Genomic DNA, 19,657 nt, shown 5'->3' on the forward strand with positions numbered 1-19,657 from the left:
GGTTTTATTGCTTTGCCTCTGAAGAGCTTGTCTATGCACAGTCTGGAACTGAAATAACCGAAATTAGAAGTAATTTAACACCTTTAGTTATTTTAGTATAAGTCTTTATCTGAACTTACTCTTTCATTTCTTATTATGAGTATCCTATTTCAGTTTAACATAGCTGTAAGTTAAATCAAAACAGGATATGAATAATCTTAAAGGAGTAAATTAGGTACACTTTTAGTTATTTCAGTTCTAGCCTTGTGTAGATAGATAGGTCAGTCCTGAGTTAGGGTCTTTCTTGATACCTGATTGTATTTGGTGCAATAAATCACTTGTCTCAGGCCAGATATTGGTAGAGATGTCCACATCAAGAAAATCAGATGATGCTAATTATCACCTTTAGGGGGTAGTGTCCTTGTGGAGGTTAAAGGGCAAATAAAAATAGAAATTCTTCATTTCTGGTTGCTTTTTCTGGGAGTCAGGCGAAGGGTGCTCTGCTGGCTTTTTTTTTTTTCTTTTTTTTCGGTCACAAGTAGGAAAATATTCTGTCAGGCTAATGTTCTCCACCAGAATGAATTTTAATTAAAAAGAAAAAGTTATCATCCAAAAGTTTTGGAGTTTTTTTTGAGAACTTAGGGCGCTGAAAATAATTGCTGTAAGTACAGGTCTGGCTGATGTTCAGGTTAACGGTGTATTTATTGTTTGCAGGGGATGGTGCTACTGTTCTGAAAATAAAGCTTTTCTAAAAACAAGTGTAAGTGTGGTAAAGATATTCCTGATAATAGGAAGCAATGAATTGTGGTTTTAAAAAATGACAACAGGGTTGAGTAATTTTAGCACTTGTGTCCTTTTGCGGATTTTTGTAGTTTTAAAATCAAATTCTGCTTCTCCACCAAGATTCTCTTTGTTTTATGAAAATATTACACAAACACAACTCAGGTATTTGTCTAAACGGGGCTGCAGTGAGGCTGAATTTTAAGGGTTTTGAGGCATAATGTAAGCAGAAGTTGTATGTTGTGCTTTAAGGTGGCTCAGTTACTATATTCTTGCTTGTAGCGTAGTAGTTACTATACTCTTGCTTGAGTTTAAGCAACAGGCTCAAAACATTCCCAAATGAAGTGACTTATTTATTTTATATCCTAGAACGTTCCTAAAAAATATTTTTTGTTGGTGCCGGTCAGGGATGCTACTGTAATGTCGACCCAAATTCAGCTGCGTTACTGCGTTCTGAGGGCAAATGTTTCCTCCTTCAGTTTTATTTGAGACCCTGGAGCTCTCCCCCAGGCTTTAGTTCAAGGTTACAGGACTGGAACTGCTACGGGGAAGCTGCAGTTTTAGGCAAAACTTCACTTCTCAAGCTCCTGAGGATTTAGTTGACCTTTTAAAGGATGGGGATGCACAATGAACTTGTGTGTATAGACAGCATGTATGTAATGTATTTAAGTTATTAATATCGAACAGTATGGATGAAGAACTTCAAAAAGTGGGTTCTTTCTCAGAAGTAACCTAGACGTCTGGTTTTAATGGCAGGAACTGGAGAAGGAAAGGTAAAAACCCTTAATTCGAGATATTTCTGAGCAGACACGGTCTTATCTAATAACAACACCGAACATATGCTTTTTTCTGAGGCAGATTTCTGCTGTGAAAGCTTAATGGTTTTTTTTTTCCTCCTTCAAAGTAAATATGTGCTCAGGAAGGAGTAATAAGAACTTAGACTGTAGGGAGCCTGCTGAATATTAGCAAATTTAGTACTCTGAGGATGAAAACTTTGTTCTGGTCTGTTTTGGGCATTTGAAATAAAAGCACAAACCGTGACAATGGTATGTTGCATGTATGTGTGAAGTTTAGAACGTATATATTCATAGGTTCCCTTTCTTTCCCCCTCCCCCTTTTAACATGTAGATTTATGAGGAATCAAAGATGAACTTGGAGCAGGAGAGGCCTTTTGTCTGCAGTGCCCCAGGCTGCTCACAGGTGAGTGGAGTCAGCGGTGATATTAATTGAGTCCTCAGCACTAGCTCTGGCTTGTATAATGCCTCCTGATATATTAACACATGTCTAATAATAATATGTGTGGTGGTTGTTTTTTTTTTTTTTAAGTCCTCCGCCCCCCGCCCCCCCAATTCCCTCCTTACTCCACAAGATATTATTACAAAATATTTAAAGCAAATACAACAGCCAGTCAAAAGTGAGTTGGTAAAAGTGCTTCTAAAGCTGCTTCTGTACTTTCCCTCATCCCCGAGCCTAATATTCCAAGCCAGGTATTGCAAATTCCTTTAGTGGCTAGCAGGAGAGGACACACTGGGCAGGACACATTTGTCTGTCTTCTACTTAGATGTATGATGGAATATATTATGTTTCCTGTTGGATGTGGTAACCCTCCTGATTTTTTTTTTTATACTTAAATACGATGATATCTTATTAGCGCTTTTTTTTTTTTTTAAAAAAAAAAAAAGAGACATCTTCCTACTAAATATTGCCTATAGAAAATGCAGCCTGTAGATAAATTCTGCCCCAGGATGCACATTTGGGATTCCTCTTGACTGGTGATCTGCCATGTGTCTCTGAGCCTATAATCTAACCTGTAACATTAGATGTTTAATGATCTTAAAAACCTGAAGTGACAAGGATTTTACCTGCTGAGATTTTGAATTGGGATTTATGTGTTTTTTTGATGATTATGCAGTGGTGAGGGAAGTTCCCCTCCCATGCAGCGATAAGAGAAGTTCCATGTGTGGTGCTTCTGACCCTAATTCAGTTTAGTGACAAGAGTTTGTGAGTAAAATCTTCAGGCAAGGGCATCTTTTGGGCTTTTGCCACAAGCTTGCTGTATGCATTTGTTTTAAGTGATTTAGCTTGCCCGTTACCAGAGTCCTCCTCTCTTAATGAGGGTAATATTTCCCTGCTTTAACTGTATGTTGAGAGTTTTCAGCTGGCTAACAACCCTTTAGGTTCTTCTGGTGGAATGATGGGTGGCTGTTACTGGAGTGTAGGTCTTGATTTTGCCAAGAACTAAAATAAGGAAAGGGAGAAGCCTGAGGTCTGAGCAACATCTGGCTGAGCAGCTTTGCTGTTTCGCTTGGTGGGAGCCTTCCTACAGGTGTCAGGGTGCATCTTTTGGTTGTCTCTCTGATCGAGGATTCATCATTTCAGATATCCATATGCAGTTAAACTTTCACCATTCTGTCACAGAGGTAGAAGAAAAGTATCCGAGTTTTATAGTCAAGTTTTATTTACCTTTTCATTGGCTCTTAAAACTAACTTCCACTCAAATTGGTGGACTTGAGTGTTTTCATGTCAGCTATTAATGAGTTTCCTCAGTGGAGGAGAAGCTGATCCAAACAAGCTCATTTAGGTATTCAGAGAGCAGATTTGGTTGTATGCTGTTAGAGTTTGGAAAGACAAGCAATGTAGGTGTGACTTTATCTTAAAAAACATTTAATTTCCCATTTCAAAACATGGCCTCCATTTATTGTAAATGAGGACTTGACAGAAGTGCATAGTGTAGCGCTGCTGTCCAGCTTAGCTGTCTGGGGACTGGCTTCTCTGTCAGCCAGGGCAGATGTGTTATTGAGGGCTGAGGGAGTTGACCTTCTGCACGAGGAAGAAAGTGGATTTACAAAAAGGACAGAGAAGTCTGGGTTGGAAGAATAGCTTCTCCTCAGTTGCCCCATGCCGTCTTTAAGCTGGCTGATTTCACCCTGAAGACAGAGTGTGGCATCCATGAAGGAAAATCCATTTCCACAAGAACAAAACGTGGTTTGTTTTTCCCCTCACAATTTCACCGAGCAAGGTCTTTCACATATTCCCTTTGTTCTTAACATAAATTTCTAGTCCTGCATTTCTTCCAGATGAGTAAGCAATGAGCCAGGATTTCACAGTGAGGAAAAGGTCTTTGGGATTTTTTTTTTTCTTTTCCAGAGAATTCATTCCCATTATTTATGCTGCTTTGTCTAGGGGCTTAGAGAGATTCTCGGAAGGTGTAACATACTGCAACTATTTATACTATAGCCACAAGCAAAGTCACTTAGCCAAGAATATACTGTGCTGAAAGCATTAAGTCACTTTAACTCTCTTGTTGCCAGTTTTTTACAGTCTCTTATGTACCTGTTGCTTTAAAAAGCTGCTTTTAAAATTCATGTTTTTTCCCTCAGGCCCTGGTGATACAACTTTTGGCCTTTGCTAGTCCTGAAATGACCCAGTTAAAACTATTACAGTAGTTTGTAGCAAAGGTCTGTGTGCGCACCTTCTGGTGAAAGGAAACTTAACAGAACCAGTCTGCTCTTAGAGTCCAAGTATGCAAGTGCTTGAACGTTTATTCAAACTTGTCTCTTCTTTGTCTTGTTCAAAAGAAGCTATTTGTTGTAGAAGTCTGTTAACAGACTGTAAAACAAACTTAGCACACTGATTAATTTCTCACAAAGTACATCTCCACCTTCTCTGCTTGACAAAGGAAAATAATTTGATTTAACATAAAGGGTCATAAATAGTTGTTATATACTGAGCACTATTGCATTGCCACTTTGAATCAAGTCAAAGTATCAGAGGTTTCCAAAATTAAAGATGCATTTTGCCTGAATATTTTTAGGTAGGGAAAGTGGCTTATTTGATTATTTTTATTGCTGTTCAGCAGATATAGGTTGCAGAAAGACACAAAAGCAGAAAAATCCAGTAAAGTGATTTAAGATACGCCGCATTACTTTGCGTTTGCTGTGGGCTAAGAGCATACACAACAGCAGTTACCGCAGATCCTCAGGCACGTGGTGACTTGTGAGGCTGTGGTAGCTGGAGCGGGTGTTTGAGACCCTTAGAATCCAAAACTTGGTCTGCAACTTTTGCAAGCAAATGCATGACACCTTGCGGTTTGCAACCCCAGAGAGCACTGCAGCAAATACGTTTCTAAGTAGATTACAGCTATTTATTACTCATACTTACTTGCATTTTCAAATATTCTGTTTCCTGTGCCATTTGGACACATTTCTAGCTGGATATATTTCTTTCTGTCTCTCATTTTTGAAATTCTGTCCAATGCCAAAAGTTTATTAGAGAATTAAATTCTTCTTTTTTTTTTTTTTTCCCCTCTCTTCCTCTCTCTCTCTCTCTCTCTCTCTGTGTTTGCCTGACAGCGTTTTCCAACAGAGGATCATCTGATGATTCACAGGCACAAACATGAAATGACTTTGAAGTTTCCTTCAATAAAAACAGATAATATGTTATCAGGTAAGAAGACACTAATTCGAGAGTCAAGATAACTATTCAGATGATGTTGAAAGCATGACTCCTACTGGAAAGCTACTGGCAAAATACCTCCAAGATCGGTTTTAAAAAGCCCCAGCTCCAATTAAATAACAAGTAGAGATGGAATAAGCTAGAATGCATATCTTCGAACGAAAAGACAGTTGCCATTCTTATGCCTTCCCACAGGTCTGGCATGAGAGGGAGAGAAATTGTTGAACCTCAGCCATGCTGGCAGCTCTATCGCTGACTCCCGTGTCAACATGCCAGTGAAATATAGGCACTTAAGCGCATGTCACCTGGGAGTCCAGCAGTGTGCGTGTTAATGAAGTGCATTTGTACGGTTCCTATAAGACTCACTATTGAAGTTTGACAGGCTCACTTCAGCAACTGTGACAGGCCACATCATATGAACCACCTTTATGGTGGCTCAAGACCTGCCCACTGTAAATAACCGTAACCGGAAAGGTAAACCAGTGGGTAATGTCCAGTACTCCTTCCCCCTACAGGTAACCATCTCTCTCTGTGCTTCCCTTGTCATACACAGAGTCTATTTGGTATTATGTGCAATTACATCCTTTAGTTTCTTATGCAGTTTTTTCATACTCTTGTCAGAGTAACCACACATCGGTGGCTTGCTGGCATTCAGCAAGTGCTGGGCAAGGTCCAGCTAGCCTTAATCTTACTGCTTCTCTCCTATTCCCTTTCCTATTGCATATTCCTTGGGCTATAGTAATGGATTATTAAGAATAATACCACTAGGATTTTTCTGGTTTCAAAGTAATTGTAGAAAAAAAACTATGATGCAAATGTGTGTGTGGATGTTAACCAGTGTTTGGTATTTATCTTTTGAAATGGGCTTCTTCAAGGTAAATTGTGCCATTCTAGGTCCAAATGTATCAGGATTAAAGGGTCTCCAGCAGACTACCTCTTTTATGGATAAACCATTTCCATTTTTATGAAAATCATAATTGGGTAGCAATTGCTTGCAAATATTTGATTTTGGGTTTTTTTTGTTTGTTTGTTTTGTTTTGTTGGGACTTTAGGCACCAGGTGAGAAATGAGACAGATCTTACCCCAAATAGAATTTATTTTCATCTTACACTTGAAAATACCATAGTGAACTAAGTTTAGAAAGGAACAATACGCAGCATGTTGAAGAACAGGGCTTGTAAAGTGCCTGCATGCCAGCTATGCCCGCAGAATCCTGTGTTTGCAAGCACGAGTGAGAAAATGCTGCTCTTGCACTTGGCCGTGTCCTCTGGCAGTGAAACTACTCAAAGACATCTGTACTGTGGGCACATTCACCCTGTGAAAGTGCTGGCTTTTGTTAGAACTTTCTGTTTGGCAAGACTTTTGCTCAAGGGCAGTTTCTAAGGAGTGTATTCTGTCATCAGGAGTCCCCTGAGTTAGAGTAGCTCCGTTTATGTTTGGTAACTTCTGTGAGATAGCTGCCATGCTACTTCCAGTGGGTTGCTATCCCAGGCAAAATGCTTGGACTGGCTTCCACCAGTAGTGGGGCCCTAGACCTCCAGTTAGCCAACTAAGTACCTAGAAATGCAGAATTTTGCAGCCAGAAAGGCTCCAAGATTGCTTCTGAGGGATGTATTCTTTGTGCTTTGTGGGTGATGAACCTCTGTAGTAATGAAAGAGTAAAAAGCTGCACGTGTTCTCAAAGACTGTGGCAAATGTGCATGACTGTAATGGTCTGGCAACCTGGTTCTGCTGTGTATGATTTTTCTTTTTGTGTTCATTTGGTGGATTTGTTTGGCATTTTGAAATCCTTAGTTTGGAAGCATCATAGATCATCTACTCTCTGCAGGGAGACATTGAAAAATAGTTGTTTCATTACCCACCTAAACCCTGGGGAAATCTAAATACCTTAAAGTTTAAGATGTTTTATTCTTAGATTTCATAATGAAAAATTAATGATATATGGGGAAAAGAGACAGACTTTTCTCTTAGACATTTGTCTTCATGTCTTCCTTCTTGTTTTTTGCATTTTTGCTTATTTGACTTTTTTTTTTTTAAAAAAAAAATTATTTCTGTCATCAGTAGGTTCAAAGAATTGCAGCAGCAATTGCCCTATAATAAGCCAGGTGCGGTGTTAGTGTGCATTTCTGGTTTGTTTGGGTTGTTTTTTTTTTCCCTCTTTTTGTTAAGGTGCCTAGAAGTCAGACTTGCTCTTTTTTTTTTCAGTGTGTTGTGTACTACCTTTTAATGTGTTGTATTTGAGTCTATTCATTATTAGTAATTAGTCATGCAAAATAATGGGCTGTGTGCTTTCAGGTAGCCATTAGAACTATCTTTGTTTTTAGAGATAGCTAATGCTCAGTCTGGGGTAAGTATAATATCAGTAATATTTAACACACACTAAGTATGTGTTCTACAAACTGTTATTGGAGGTAGGCACTAAAAGGGAGGGGCTGTTGGTCTTGTACTAATACAACATCTTAGAAACTAAGCAAAATACGACTTGGGAAGTCAGAACTTGTTTCTTGTGTGAAATCTGTGCAGAGTTCTCAAATACCGATTTGTAAGTGAGAGGTAAAGTTATATGTTGTTATGTAGGTGGGGACAGTGTTTAAAGAAACCAAGTTCTGTGACCTGATTGAAATTATTGGTGCTATGCTGATTTATCAGGTATGTCTAGCCAAGAGCTTCCTGATTATCAACTAGCGCCACTACATTTGCTTAAATTTTATGATGCTGACTGAAGAGGGACAAGTCTTTTAAAATCCAGTGACTCCTGAACTAATTCAGAAATTCCAGGTACATGCATACATTAAATAGCTTTATGTTTTCTGACTGTATAAATGGAAGGGAAATTTTCTAAAGGCATTGCATGAAAATACAACTCATTCTTTTGTTAGATAATTTGACATTGATTTAAAAAGACAGAAAAAAGACACTAATGTTATTTGTTCCTTTTTGTGTATGTATTTTATTTTTGTTTGTTAGAAAGCCTTGTTGTGAGTATGGATAAAGAGTCATTGATGGTTTCCATTTCCATCTTTCTTAGCCAAAAAAGAGCTGTTTGAGATAACACAGAATACCTTGTGTAAGTTTTGCATGCTAGCCATCGTTGCAGGAAACTTCGTAGTTAGGTTGACTGAAATAGATGTCATCTCTGCTGTTGTGCTAACTAAACATTGCATTGCTTTGAAACTCTCTAGTTTCTTGTGTGTGAAAGCTTTTGTTGTTTTAACACCAAAATATTAACGTCCGTGGGACAGATTGTTCCTTCCAGGTAGGTACTAAAAGCTGTGTGGAACTGAACTTTGGGAGTTGGGTACACTGACATTCTTACGGTATCAAATTTGGGAAGGGAAGGAGTGACACCATTCCATCATTAGAGGGGGAAAAGTCCTTCCAAAAGCACTGCTAGCAGATACAGGAGAGGCCAGGATTATCTATATCTATATAGAAACCTTGTTTCTTCCTGATTCTATTTACTGAAATCCAGTCCTCTAGATTTTTGGTGGTAAAGCCCGCTGTGGAGGTAGGAACAGTCTCCTCTAGATGAAACGGGTGTGTGCTCAAGGTAGAGCAAATGTATTGCTTCTCCCAGGTAATGCTTGGGTCAGTGGGTCAGTGAGGTAACTCATGGCATCCTTGGTTGTCGTCTTTTTTTCAAATAATGAAATGAAAAGTCTTCTAAAATTCAACTGGTCAGGTTCTGAGTGACCAGATGAGATTACAGATGTGTTGTACCCAGCACATGTACCTCCACAGAAAGTCCAACCAGTGCTTTAAACAGTGAATCTTTAAGCAGTAAAGTTCTTGGGAGCCCTCATCTGTGAGCCCCTGGGTGAGGGCAGTTCCACCAGGTATGACTGGGTGCACCTCTTCCTCCTCTTCTTTCTCATCACCTGCTTGAAGTGTTGTGACCTTGAGCTTCTTGGTGCACTTGGAAAGTAACCTGCCAAATCTACGTAGTAACCTTCTTGAATTTCTCAGGACATTCCTCTTTCCTTGTAGCTGCTTGATGGGCAGCCCTTCAAATTTCAGTGCTAGCCTTATTCCTCTGACTTTGTTATCATTGTGTGAAAGTATAACATGGGTAAGTATATAACTTCAACAGAGCCCACAGCTGAACAAGCCAAATGCCTGTTATTACTGCACATCAGACTAAACATTTTTTTTTTTTTTAAAAAAGAGAGATGAAGAATCAAGTTACACACTTTGGAGCTGTGCTGTTAGATATCTGTGACTGAATCTGATTTTTATTTTTTTATTTTTTTCCCAAATGAAAGCTTATTTCACATAACTGTCCTTTGGTTCTCCAGTTTTTTCTTAACTGGTATCATGCTTTAAGGTTTTCATTTGTGCTTTGAGGGATGAAACTCTAGGATCCAAGGTAGTTTTACAAAATGCATTCAAATAAACTATATAGCAAGCTAATGTTGCATTTCCTAGGCTGTTATTTTGAAAGCAGTATATTGAGATGGAGTATCCTTTCTGAGACTATTATTTCAGTAATTACAGAAAAAAACCCTAAACCAACCAAGAACAGCAACAAAATTTTCATAGCCAAACATAATGAATATATAATGGGATCTTTTTACTGAAGACTTCAAATTTCCCATTGCCTTATAGCATATATTTTTCAGTTAGTCTGGAGAATCAGGCATCGCTTCAGACACTGAGGACACGTTTTCAAAATGGTCAGCAGCAAAAATTTATTCCGTGTTTCAGGTTCTGGTTAGAATCTGATTGCTGATTGCTTCTGAAATCTTCTCCTGTAAGATACAGTAGGTTGACTTGGGATCTGCATGGGTGAGACCATTTGCTCTTGCTCTGGGGCTCTTATGTTGTCCACTTACATTTTTGAGGTTTATTTAAACTTAATGTTTCTTGCAGCCTTTCTGGCCATGACTGTGTCATCAGAGAGGCTGATTGTTCACCTGAGTAATAGGCTGAACAAAATATTGCCCAGTCTGAAGCTTGACAGGTTCCGTGTTCAACCTGGTGGTAAAGGTGAAATGGAAATAACTTCCTAAGTAATTGTCAGATGACCCAGGTTCACCTGTGAAGTGGCAGTTGGCTAGAGGAAGATGCCTCAAAGTATAGTAAACGAGTTCTGGTAGCAGTTGGGAATGGAAGGATTTTTGTATGTTGAACAACGTGACTGGAGTATAACAGCCGGATATCCAGGCTTGACCCTGACAGACCTGTATCCCAAGCTGCCCAGTTCAAAATGCATCTTGGGCCATTAAAGTCCTCGGTTGTGTGGCTGACAGCATGCGTGCTGAGAGCTTCCTGCAGTAACGTGTGTCCTCAGCAGGAATGCTGACAGCAGTGCTAGCTCTGTCTGAGTTTTGGTCCAGATGGGTCTGGCACATCCAGTTGCTGAAGTACAACAAATCAGAGCCCCGTTCTCAGTGAGCCTGCAATAGTTGTGGGCGCTGGTGATAGCAACAAAAGGTTTGTTTGTACCAACAGGGAACAGTGAGGTCAGGCAGAAGCTGTTGGAACTATTAATGCATTTTTAAGTGCTGAGAATTAGGAATATTTTATTAATTCTGGGAAACCTGAATGTGCAACTTATGCTAGGGTCTCCTTTGTGATATCATTCCCAATTAAAACACAAGGGCTTGCTAATCTAGGTAAAAGAATTACTGTGGTATTGAGAGTAATATCTTCTACTAGTTTGCCCACCTCCTGGGGGACAACTGGGATTTTGCAGGGGTGAAATAGTTGGTTGCAAAGGAGCAAAGCAAGCCCACTGGACTTGGTAGCCCCGAAGTCCTGAAACCAGTGAGTGCAGCGTATGTGCAATGTAACTACTGTATTATGTAAAGTCTCAAACATTTTAAAGTTTGGATATTTATCAGTTCTGCTGTCATACAAACACAGTGGTTTCGTGGACTTCTGGTTTCTGTGAATGTTGAAGGACAAAGTATTGTAAGGTAGAAAGGCAGCTCTTGGCTTACACCTTGCTGAGCTGGCTTCCAGAAGGTCCATGGATGGAGCTAGCAGGGTTTGGTCCTGTCTCTCACGCCTCTTTCTTGCTGGTCTGATTTCTGGATCATGGAAAGTACAGTAACTGTATGGGAAGACTGAGGTAGTTATTTAAGATCACTGTGTTAATATGTGTAAATAGTGTCATTAATCAATCAGCTTTGGTGCTTGAGACAATAACGTAGTTACTTGGAATGGTCAACTGTAGGCAACACAACACATGCTTATCTCAGACTGTATGTGGTGGAGAAGATACACTTTCAGCACGTGCGGAGAAAAGCTGATGAGGCATTTGTGCTTTTGAAGTCACATTCTTGCTCTGGGTTGCTTGTTTGCACTGTTAAAATGGATTTACTTCATTGAGATAACTTTTTTTTTTTTGGTGTGTGCCTAACATTCATGGAACAGATTCTGAACAGATCGGGAACTTCAGCTGCACGTGCCTGATCACCACCTTCTCACCCATTAAGTTGCCTCTGACCTAATGTAGCCTGTTGTAGTAATGCTTCATTTCTGGATCAGCTGCGTACCTTCATGAAAAATAACAAGACTTTATCTACGTTAGTGTATTCTCTTCCGCCCTGCTTCTCAAATTCTGGGCTAAAGCAACTCTGGAAAAAAAAAAAAAAAACCAAACTTAGAATTTTTTATTTTAGTGAAAGTGCTGTCATCAACTTCTTTATGAAACCCTAGTTTTTCATCTTGGTCTTGAAAATGATACCTTGCTTACTTGCTGGGGATATACCACTTCTGAAAAGAAAACATTTCCTGTATTTGCTTCACAGTCAAATACTAACATACCCTTTATGTCCAGGAAGGCTCGGCAATGATTATCTTTGTTATTCTACAAAGCAATCATGTTGTTCACTGAAGTAATATTTAAGCCTTTTTGGAAATAAAATCTATTTCTCCTGCTTTTTAGTGTACTTCATTTCCAGTACAAATTCCAGTCCAAGGGCCAAAGACAACCCTGGTGTAAATCTACTGAGTTCAGTGAGGTTACCCCAGAGATTAGTTTGGCACCACTTATTTAGGATATGAACCTGTAAAGTGCTGCGTCTCCTCAGCTCCCATCAATGTCAGCACCTCGTTGACTCCTTGTGCTGAGTTCCTGCAAGATTCTTGGAAAGTCTTATGTTTCTGACTCCGGTAATACGGTAGTTAGCTGTGAAAACTAATAGATAAATATGTGTGCATTCCCAAACACTTGAGTTTTGTTTCCTTTAAGGTCACAAATATGATGCTCAAGCCAAAAGAAATAAAACAGACTTTTAACATTAAGGACTTGCTTTCTATGTTTCATCAATATGTTCCATTAGAAATATAAATGCAAATGAGTGTGTTTGCCCTTGGATTAGTTGAGAAGGTCAAACCTGTAGGACAGGTGGAAATTGGCTTCAGCTGGCTTTATAATGGAGGAGTCTGATCCTCCCCCTTAGTTTCCAAGTGGAAACTGTAGTTCCTTTTCTATGCATTCCTTTTGTGCTGCCTTTTGTTTATGGGCCGCTGTGTGTTTCTGTCCTGATCATGTGAAGTTATTTTGTGTCTGGTGACTGTTCCCTGTAAGGGGGAAATATTAGAACTTGACCCAGCTTAGCTAGGTGCAAGAAACCAAATTTTTCGTCCAGAACTCACTGAAGTGGGAAGCTTTTTTCTGAGGTCAGAATTGGCCCAGTATGGACAACTGTGATTAGTATGACAGAGTTTTCATTTTTTAAAGAATGAATTTCAAACAATAGGGTAGTTGTCACTGACTATGCAGAAGATTATTTTTGAAGAGTGAGTCCAATCTTTCCATAAAATTAGGTACTACAAAGCAGCTTGAGCTGGACTGGGGCTTGGGATGAAGAAGCTAACACGCAAGAGAGGATTTTTTTTTTTCTTTTAATATGTGTGAAACTGATAGAACCATATGGATTCTCCCCTGCTTTTGTATTGTTCTGTATGGTATTTGTATTGTATTGTACTAATATGGTTCTGTATTGTAATTTTAAGGGGGAAATGGGGAAGCTGAATTGGAGTCCTTAAGAACTTGCCTCAGAATGAATGGAGGCGCCTCGGAGCTGACCTTTGAGGAGTCCTTCGTTCCCAAATTTGGGCTTGATTTTTCACTTCCTGAAGAAAGGCTAACCAAGGTCATCACTGAAACTACAGTCCACAGGGCAATTTAGCTTGTCTGTCTTGCTTTTTTTTTTTTTTTTTTTTTGAAAAGGCAGCTGAAAACCTTGTATCTTCCTGAGTCCCTCCTGCTTGTGGCATTAAAGAGAATCGTGTCCTTCCCCAAATTATTTATGAGTGGGCAAAAAAATTCCTAGAGATGAAGGCATGCATTAAAAATCTTTTGACTCCAAACCTCTTGCTTTATATGTATTATCAACACTTTTAGGTATAAAACACATAAGGATGCTTCTTTGTGGTCAAAACATTTCATAGCTTTTCTAAATGTCGTTTCGCTGCCTCAAAAATTGTGTTAGAAGCAGAACAACTTCTCGCTATGGGTAACTTCACATGTTTTGCAAAGTATGTGTATGTTTGAGGTGGTTCTCAAGCACTTGAAGGCATTAACTAGTGTGTATCTGCGGCAGTTACCTGCATGCTACAGTGTAAATGTGCATTATGATATGCACTGTGCGTTGTTTTGCATGCACCTATTATGGGGGATTTATAGACAGTTAGAATGACGATTTGCACAGGTTAAGGATATGCACTTGTGTTAAGTGCTCTTGTCAAAACCTGGCTTGTTGTCTTTCTGGTTGAATGATGACTGCTGCCTGTTTTCGGACACCATTGGCAAGCACTGCCTGCCTGAAGTCCGTAGTGTCGAAATTCAGTGCTGTGTGGGTTGTTTTTAATGATGGTGTGGTGGGAGTGGGAAGGCATGGAGAGGTTAGTTAGAACCTCTCTTTTCCGGGCAGACTGTTTCATTCTCTCCCTCTCCTTTTAATATTAAATACCAATGATCATTTCTTGTCATATTCTCAGATCAGACTCCTACACCAACACGCTTTCTGAAGAACTGTGAGGAAGTGGGCCTCTTCAACGACATCGATTGCTCCCTAGAGCACGAGTTTAGAAAGGCACAAGAAGAAGAGAACAACAAAAGGGTGAGTGTGAACACCCTGAAGTCTCCCTCCCCTTTTGGTTCCTTGAAACGTTAAAGGACAGTGTGAAAGCAGATTGAGCTCTACTACCTGGTAGTAACCTTTTGGTTAGAAACTAGGTGGCACTATAAGTTGTGACATTCTTTTTAATGAATACTGAAACACTTAACAAAAATAAAAACCCTGAACCAACATAAAAACAGCATTAAATTTCCATAAGTGTGTAAATGTGTTTGCCAGGGTTTGATTCCAAGTCTCTGCTTTTAAGTAAACTATAACATGAACCACACACCTCTTGAGGGAGAGGCTTGGGAAAATTATATCATCTTTGAAGTGAGGATTGCAAACTGGCTCAAATACATTACAGGGAAATGTGGATTCTGAAGGGGCATTTACTTAAAAAAAAAAAAAGTTTTGCTCTTTTCTCTGCAACATGATGGGCCCCTGGATTTATTTGTCATTGTTACCAGCTTTATCGTGTTTCTGTATTTTTCATAAAGTATTCACGTTGAAGGGGGAAACTTTAACTTGTAATACCTAGTAGATAACGTATCCCATTTCCAATTAGCATTCTTATGGTCTCAGTATTTGTAAGTTTTGCTTGAATTATATAGGCTACTTTGTATGGGGTTAAGTGTACTCCTGTGCCCAAAGGTTGTTAGAGTGTTTTGAGGGATCCTAAAGAGCTGTTAAAATTTTCAAGGAATTGTAAAAGAGCTTAATGCACTACAGAGGCCAGCAAGAGGTAGTGAATGAAATTTTAACTTTTCAAATAAGATCCAAAGTTCTGGTTGCTTCTGAGAACTAAAACACATGAGTAATGTGGGGCTTCCTACAGGAGCATATTGCTCCCTCCAGCCCTCCAACAACCTGCCCAATGCCTCCCCTTCACAACGTTCCCTTTTGTGCCTCTTTTCCCCTCTCCCATTTCTGAAGCTCTTGGAAATTCTTGTGTAATGTGTCCCCTGCCATAGGAGTTCCCCAGCTATTGAACACTGTTATTTGGTTTAGTTCTCACGGTAATCTCTGTTTGTCTAATTTGAACATTAACAGGGACCATAGGCTAGAAGTAGGAAAATGCGGCCACAAAGCAGCTGTGGTGCTTAAGCCAGAGGGCACTTCTTAGCTTGTCTCAGCATTATTTTACCTTTCAAAATGTCTGTGCGTCCAATTGCAAGGTCCTCCTCTATAGGTACTCTTTCTTATAGCTGCTGTAGTGTGTCATTTGCTTTGCCTCTCGGTGATTGCTTTCCAACTCAAAATTCATACATGCGTGGCATATGTGTGCTGCTGGGGCTCGTGAAATCTGGAGGTAGCAGCATTTAGGGATCTTGAGTTCTGCAAAGTAATGGTCCAAGAGGGCTTTTTGGGAAAAAAGAAGGAAAACTGATTGCTGAAGCGCAGAACGGGATCTGAGGCTTAGAGAAAGAGGATGGGAAGGGTGTCTGGGAGTGGTTTGGCTTTGGCTTATAGGGAAGGGAGCCTAGGAATGGTTTGTTTGTGGCTCATAAGGAAAGAGACTGGGACAGATAGAGGAGAAGAGGAGAGAGGCTGTGGCATGGTATGCTGAGCAAGGAAAAAGAGTGTCCAAATGTGAGAGAGTCCAAGTTTTTGGTCAAGGATTGGGAAAATAGCCCAGACTGACCCTCACAGCTTTGTGTGCAGGATGAATGCAATGCTTGGAAACGACCACATAACCAGATAAATGTGTCTAATTTTAGATGTAACTTGTTAATAATTTGTTTCTTGTGTGCTGCAGAGGGGAGACTTGGCCAAAATCAAGGAGAACATTTCTTCACATTGCTACTTGTTTATGAATTAGAGATTCCTCAGTGTTTCTTTCTGCATGGTGTTTATTTTGCAGGAGTAGGAGATGGGGAGAAATCTACTGATGTGGACTTCTGTGCAGTTAGCCACAGATTGCAATGCTTCAAGTTGCAGAATCCATTTCAGCTCACAAGGGGTAGTTGCACAATCTGATTAAAACCTAGACAAGGGCATCAGGTTACCTGATAATACCAGTTGTTTCACAGCCTTAAGTTAGTCTGCCCTTCTCTACCAACCCCTGCAGCTGCTATTGGTGATCTCCAGGGAGCAAATGAGTGATGGGGGAGAGGGAAATAATTAAAAAAAAAAAAAAAGTGCTCAAGTCTTTAGTGCTGGAAAGCAGAGTTCACAATCCCCTCCTCTGCTTCTTCATTGGAAGTTTTTGTTTGGAGCTGACAATTAAATGTTTGGACTTGAGTCAAGCATATGGGAACACTGAGAAGGGCTTGAATAGATCTGAACTCATCTGAACTTCACCTGTGAAACTCAGCTTGAGTCATCCTTTCCTTGTACTGTGCATTAAAAATAAAATATATACATATACACACGCACTGCTTGCTGTTGGAATAACTGGTTTAGTGTACTGGTGCAGCAAGTTAGCCTGGCAAATTTGCTGTCCTGCTTCCAGTAGTGGCTATGTCTGGGTGAAGCTTCCACGAAAAGTGAAAATAATCTTACACAATGTGTCCAGTTACGCAGTACTGCACAGTTGAAGGAGTGAAGTTAAGGGACATATGGAACAGTCTGGATTTCTGTAATAATAATAGTATCCTAGGTTTAGATGCAATGCACTAACTTTTATACTAACTGTTATCACTTCCACCAAATCTATTAGTGTTTGCCACTTGTTTTGCAACAGTATGCGCCAGTTTAGGACAGGAGAAGTAGTACAGCTGCTCCTGGACTTGAGCCACCTGTCTTCAAGGGGCTGGCGAAGGGGGGTGGGGGGCAAAAGTCCCACTAGCTAGCTAACCTGTAACATTTGCTCTGTGTTTCCAATTAGTCTGCTGTATGTTCATTCTTACATTACCAACTGACTGTCAGATAGGAATCTGAAGTGGGCCCCGGTAGGGCTTTACGCAAATGCAAGAGACAAAGGCTATGACAGAAAGGGACTCCTCTGGCTGCAGCTATGGCTAACGAAATGCTTCCAACAGTGCGACCCTGGAATATGAGTGCCATTTGCTCTGTGTTTCCAATTAGTCTGCTGTATGTTCATTCTTACATTACCAACTGACTGTCAGATAGGAATCTGAAGTGGGCCCCGGTAGGGCTTTACGCAAATGCAAGAGACAAAGGCTATGACAGAAAGGGACTCCTCTGGCTGCAGCTATGGCTAACGAAATGCTTCCAACAGTGCGACCCTGGAATATGAGTGCAACGTAGCATTGTCCTAATGGACCTACTGACACATGGAAATCTTATTCATGGCTCAGAAAAGTCTCCCCAAAATATTTTTGGTCATGTTAATTTCTCTGGACTCTGAAAGAAATAGTTTTGTTTATTTTAGTATATCACTGTGGTTTAGCACACAGCTTGACATTGAAATCTTGTAAGAGAAAAACACTGTAGTTTTTTTTTTTTCGTCATTGAGAGTCATTATTTGAGAACTCAAAGAATAAAGTGCAATTAGCGGCATTCTTTCTTTTTTTTTTCTCTTTTTTTTCCTATTCTGAGTGGGAGCCCACGGATAATCCATGAGAACTTGTTGTGATTAAGCTGGTTATATGGACTGGTGACATTCCAAATTAGCTGTGAAGCACTGAGAGCACGGTTTTAGGAACATCGTGTACCTTTTTTTGTAAAGGTAGCATTGAGGGGAAAGCACTTGCATTAATATCCCAGCTGCTTATCCAGGAACTTAACGTCTTTCTGCCATAGTTGCTCATGTGTAAAGTGGGAGTAGTGTCTCTTTCTGCCTCCCATACTTGATATGTCTTATTATTGTAAGCTCATCTGTCAAGGATCGTCTCTTCAAATATATGTGGGTTAGCCTTTGCTTGGAGACTGAGTGGGCTCAAGTAGTAATGATGATGACTTCCAGGGCCTGAACTGAAATGAGAAAAGTTAAAAGTTGTAAACGGAAGTGAGACTGTCAGTTTGTTTTGGCTCCTCTGTTGCCTATACCATCAAATATTAGCTGGAAGTCTCTGCTTGAGAGACAGAGACCGAGCCTTAGGGAGAGCCTAATCTCTAAATGCAAAGGATGCTCTAGATCAGCAATAGGTGTATGGATAAGCACATGAGAAAGAGGCTCTTTGCATCGTCTTGACAGCACTTTTCCTGACACAAGCATCCTGCCTGCCAAATGCACCACCAAAATTAGCACAGGTAGAAGTATACCTGTACTTTATTTCTACTTGCAAAAGTGTAAATATTAAAGCTCTTAGGAGCTTGAGGCAGGCAGCAATTGACAGCTCTGCCCCAGACAAAATTTGCAACCCAAATCAACAAGGCAGGTAGTGCTGACAGATCATATGACGATCTCAGCCTACTAGCTCTAGGTTTTAGGTTTACACTGCTCAGAGCATTAAGTATCCAAAGCATTTGTAACAGGTTATACTTGCAAACACATGACCTGTGCTGCTACCGGATAGGCCCTGCCGTTGCGTCTTGTTTTGAGCTTTGAGGTTGGGTCTGAGGGAATAATGTCAATGATAGGAAGAGTCAGGATCTGTTTCTGAACAACTAATTGGACCTGCTTCATTAAAATGCATCTTGTCTGACCTCTCTGCATGAAATGAGAGAGTGGAAATATGCTTAGTGTAGCATGTAGAGTACTACGTCAAGTAGTATTTAGTAATAGCGAGTTTAATATTTTCAACATGAGGGCATTTTTAAAATCACATTCTGCTTATGCTAGAATTCCTAAGGCTTATCCTGCAATTTTGAAATCTTCTAACCAGCGCTCAGTGGTGCAAGGTAATATGTAAACTGTACAGATGAGGCAGGGAAACAGCTATTCTCAGCTACAGCTTGGTTTTAAAGTGGGTTGTTCAGTGTCAGTTCAGGAAGCTCACAGCCAGCAAGTACCCTACATGGCGTAATATTCCTGTTCTAAGTATACAATCCCACCACAGGCACCTCACTGCTAGAAAAGCATCAGCAAATTGAAGTAGTCCAATGAAGGAAAAAAACAATCAAAAAACAAATACAGAGCATTTGGTGGTTAAATAGGCTCAGTCTACAGAATGATTAAAAAGTTTAGTTGTGTTAAGCAAGGGATGAAGCTACAGTCTCATGCATATTTGAAAGGCATAAATTTGGCTTGTAACTGCTATGTTCTCCTTCTACCTTGTATATACCAGGATAGATTTCTGTCTATCAGCATAAGAAGATAGATAAAATGCACTTGTCTAGCTTATACCACTTCACCATTTCTTGCTGAACTCAGTGACTCTCTGATCTCCAGAAGAGAATTCTTGCAAATATTTTCTGAGTGTCACAGCTCTGTGCTGTAGCCTATGAGTATGGTGGTTGCCTTGGCTGATGGTCTACAAATTCAACACTGTCCATTTATGAGAAACAGCTACCCTCCCAAGGAG

The 19,657-nt window shown here is 40.0% G+C and overlaps 1 protein-coding gene across 1 annotated transcript in view; it reads left to right on the plus strand.

Annotated features, from left to right (window-relative positions):
- Positions 1–1,892: 1,892 nt before the first annotated feature.
- CREB5 (cAMP responsive element binding protein 5) overlaps positions 1,893–19,657 on the plus strand; it is a 213,930-nt gene continuing 196,165 nt past the window's right edge. Inside the window, exons 1-3 of the mRNA XM_009887187.1 lie at positions 1,893–1,959; positions 5,112–5,205; positions 14,167–14,288. Coding sequence (XP_009885489.1) covers positions 1,906–1,959; positions 5,112–5,205; positions 14,167–14,288 — 270 coding nt within the window. The 5' untranslated portion in view covers positions 1,893–1,905. The remainder of the gene's footprint in view (positions 1,960–5,111; positions 5,206–14,166; positions 14,289–19,657) is intronic.

The sequence above is a fragment of the Charadrius vociferus genome, unplaced genomic scaffold (assembly GCF_000708025.1).
Source record: "Charadrius vociferus isolate BGI_N301 unplaced genomic scaffold, ASM70802v2 scaffold366, whole genome shotgun sequence".
Lineage (NCBI taxonomy): Eukaryota > Metazoa > Chordata > Aves > Charadriiformes > Charadriidae > Charadrius > Charadrius vociferus.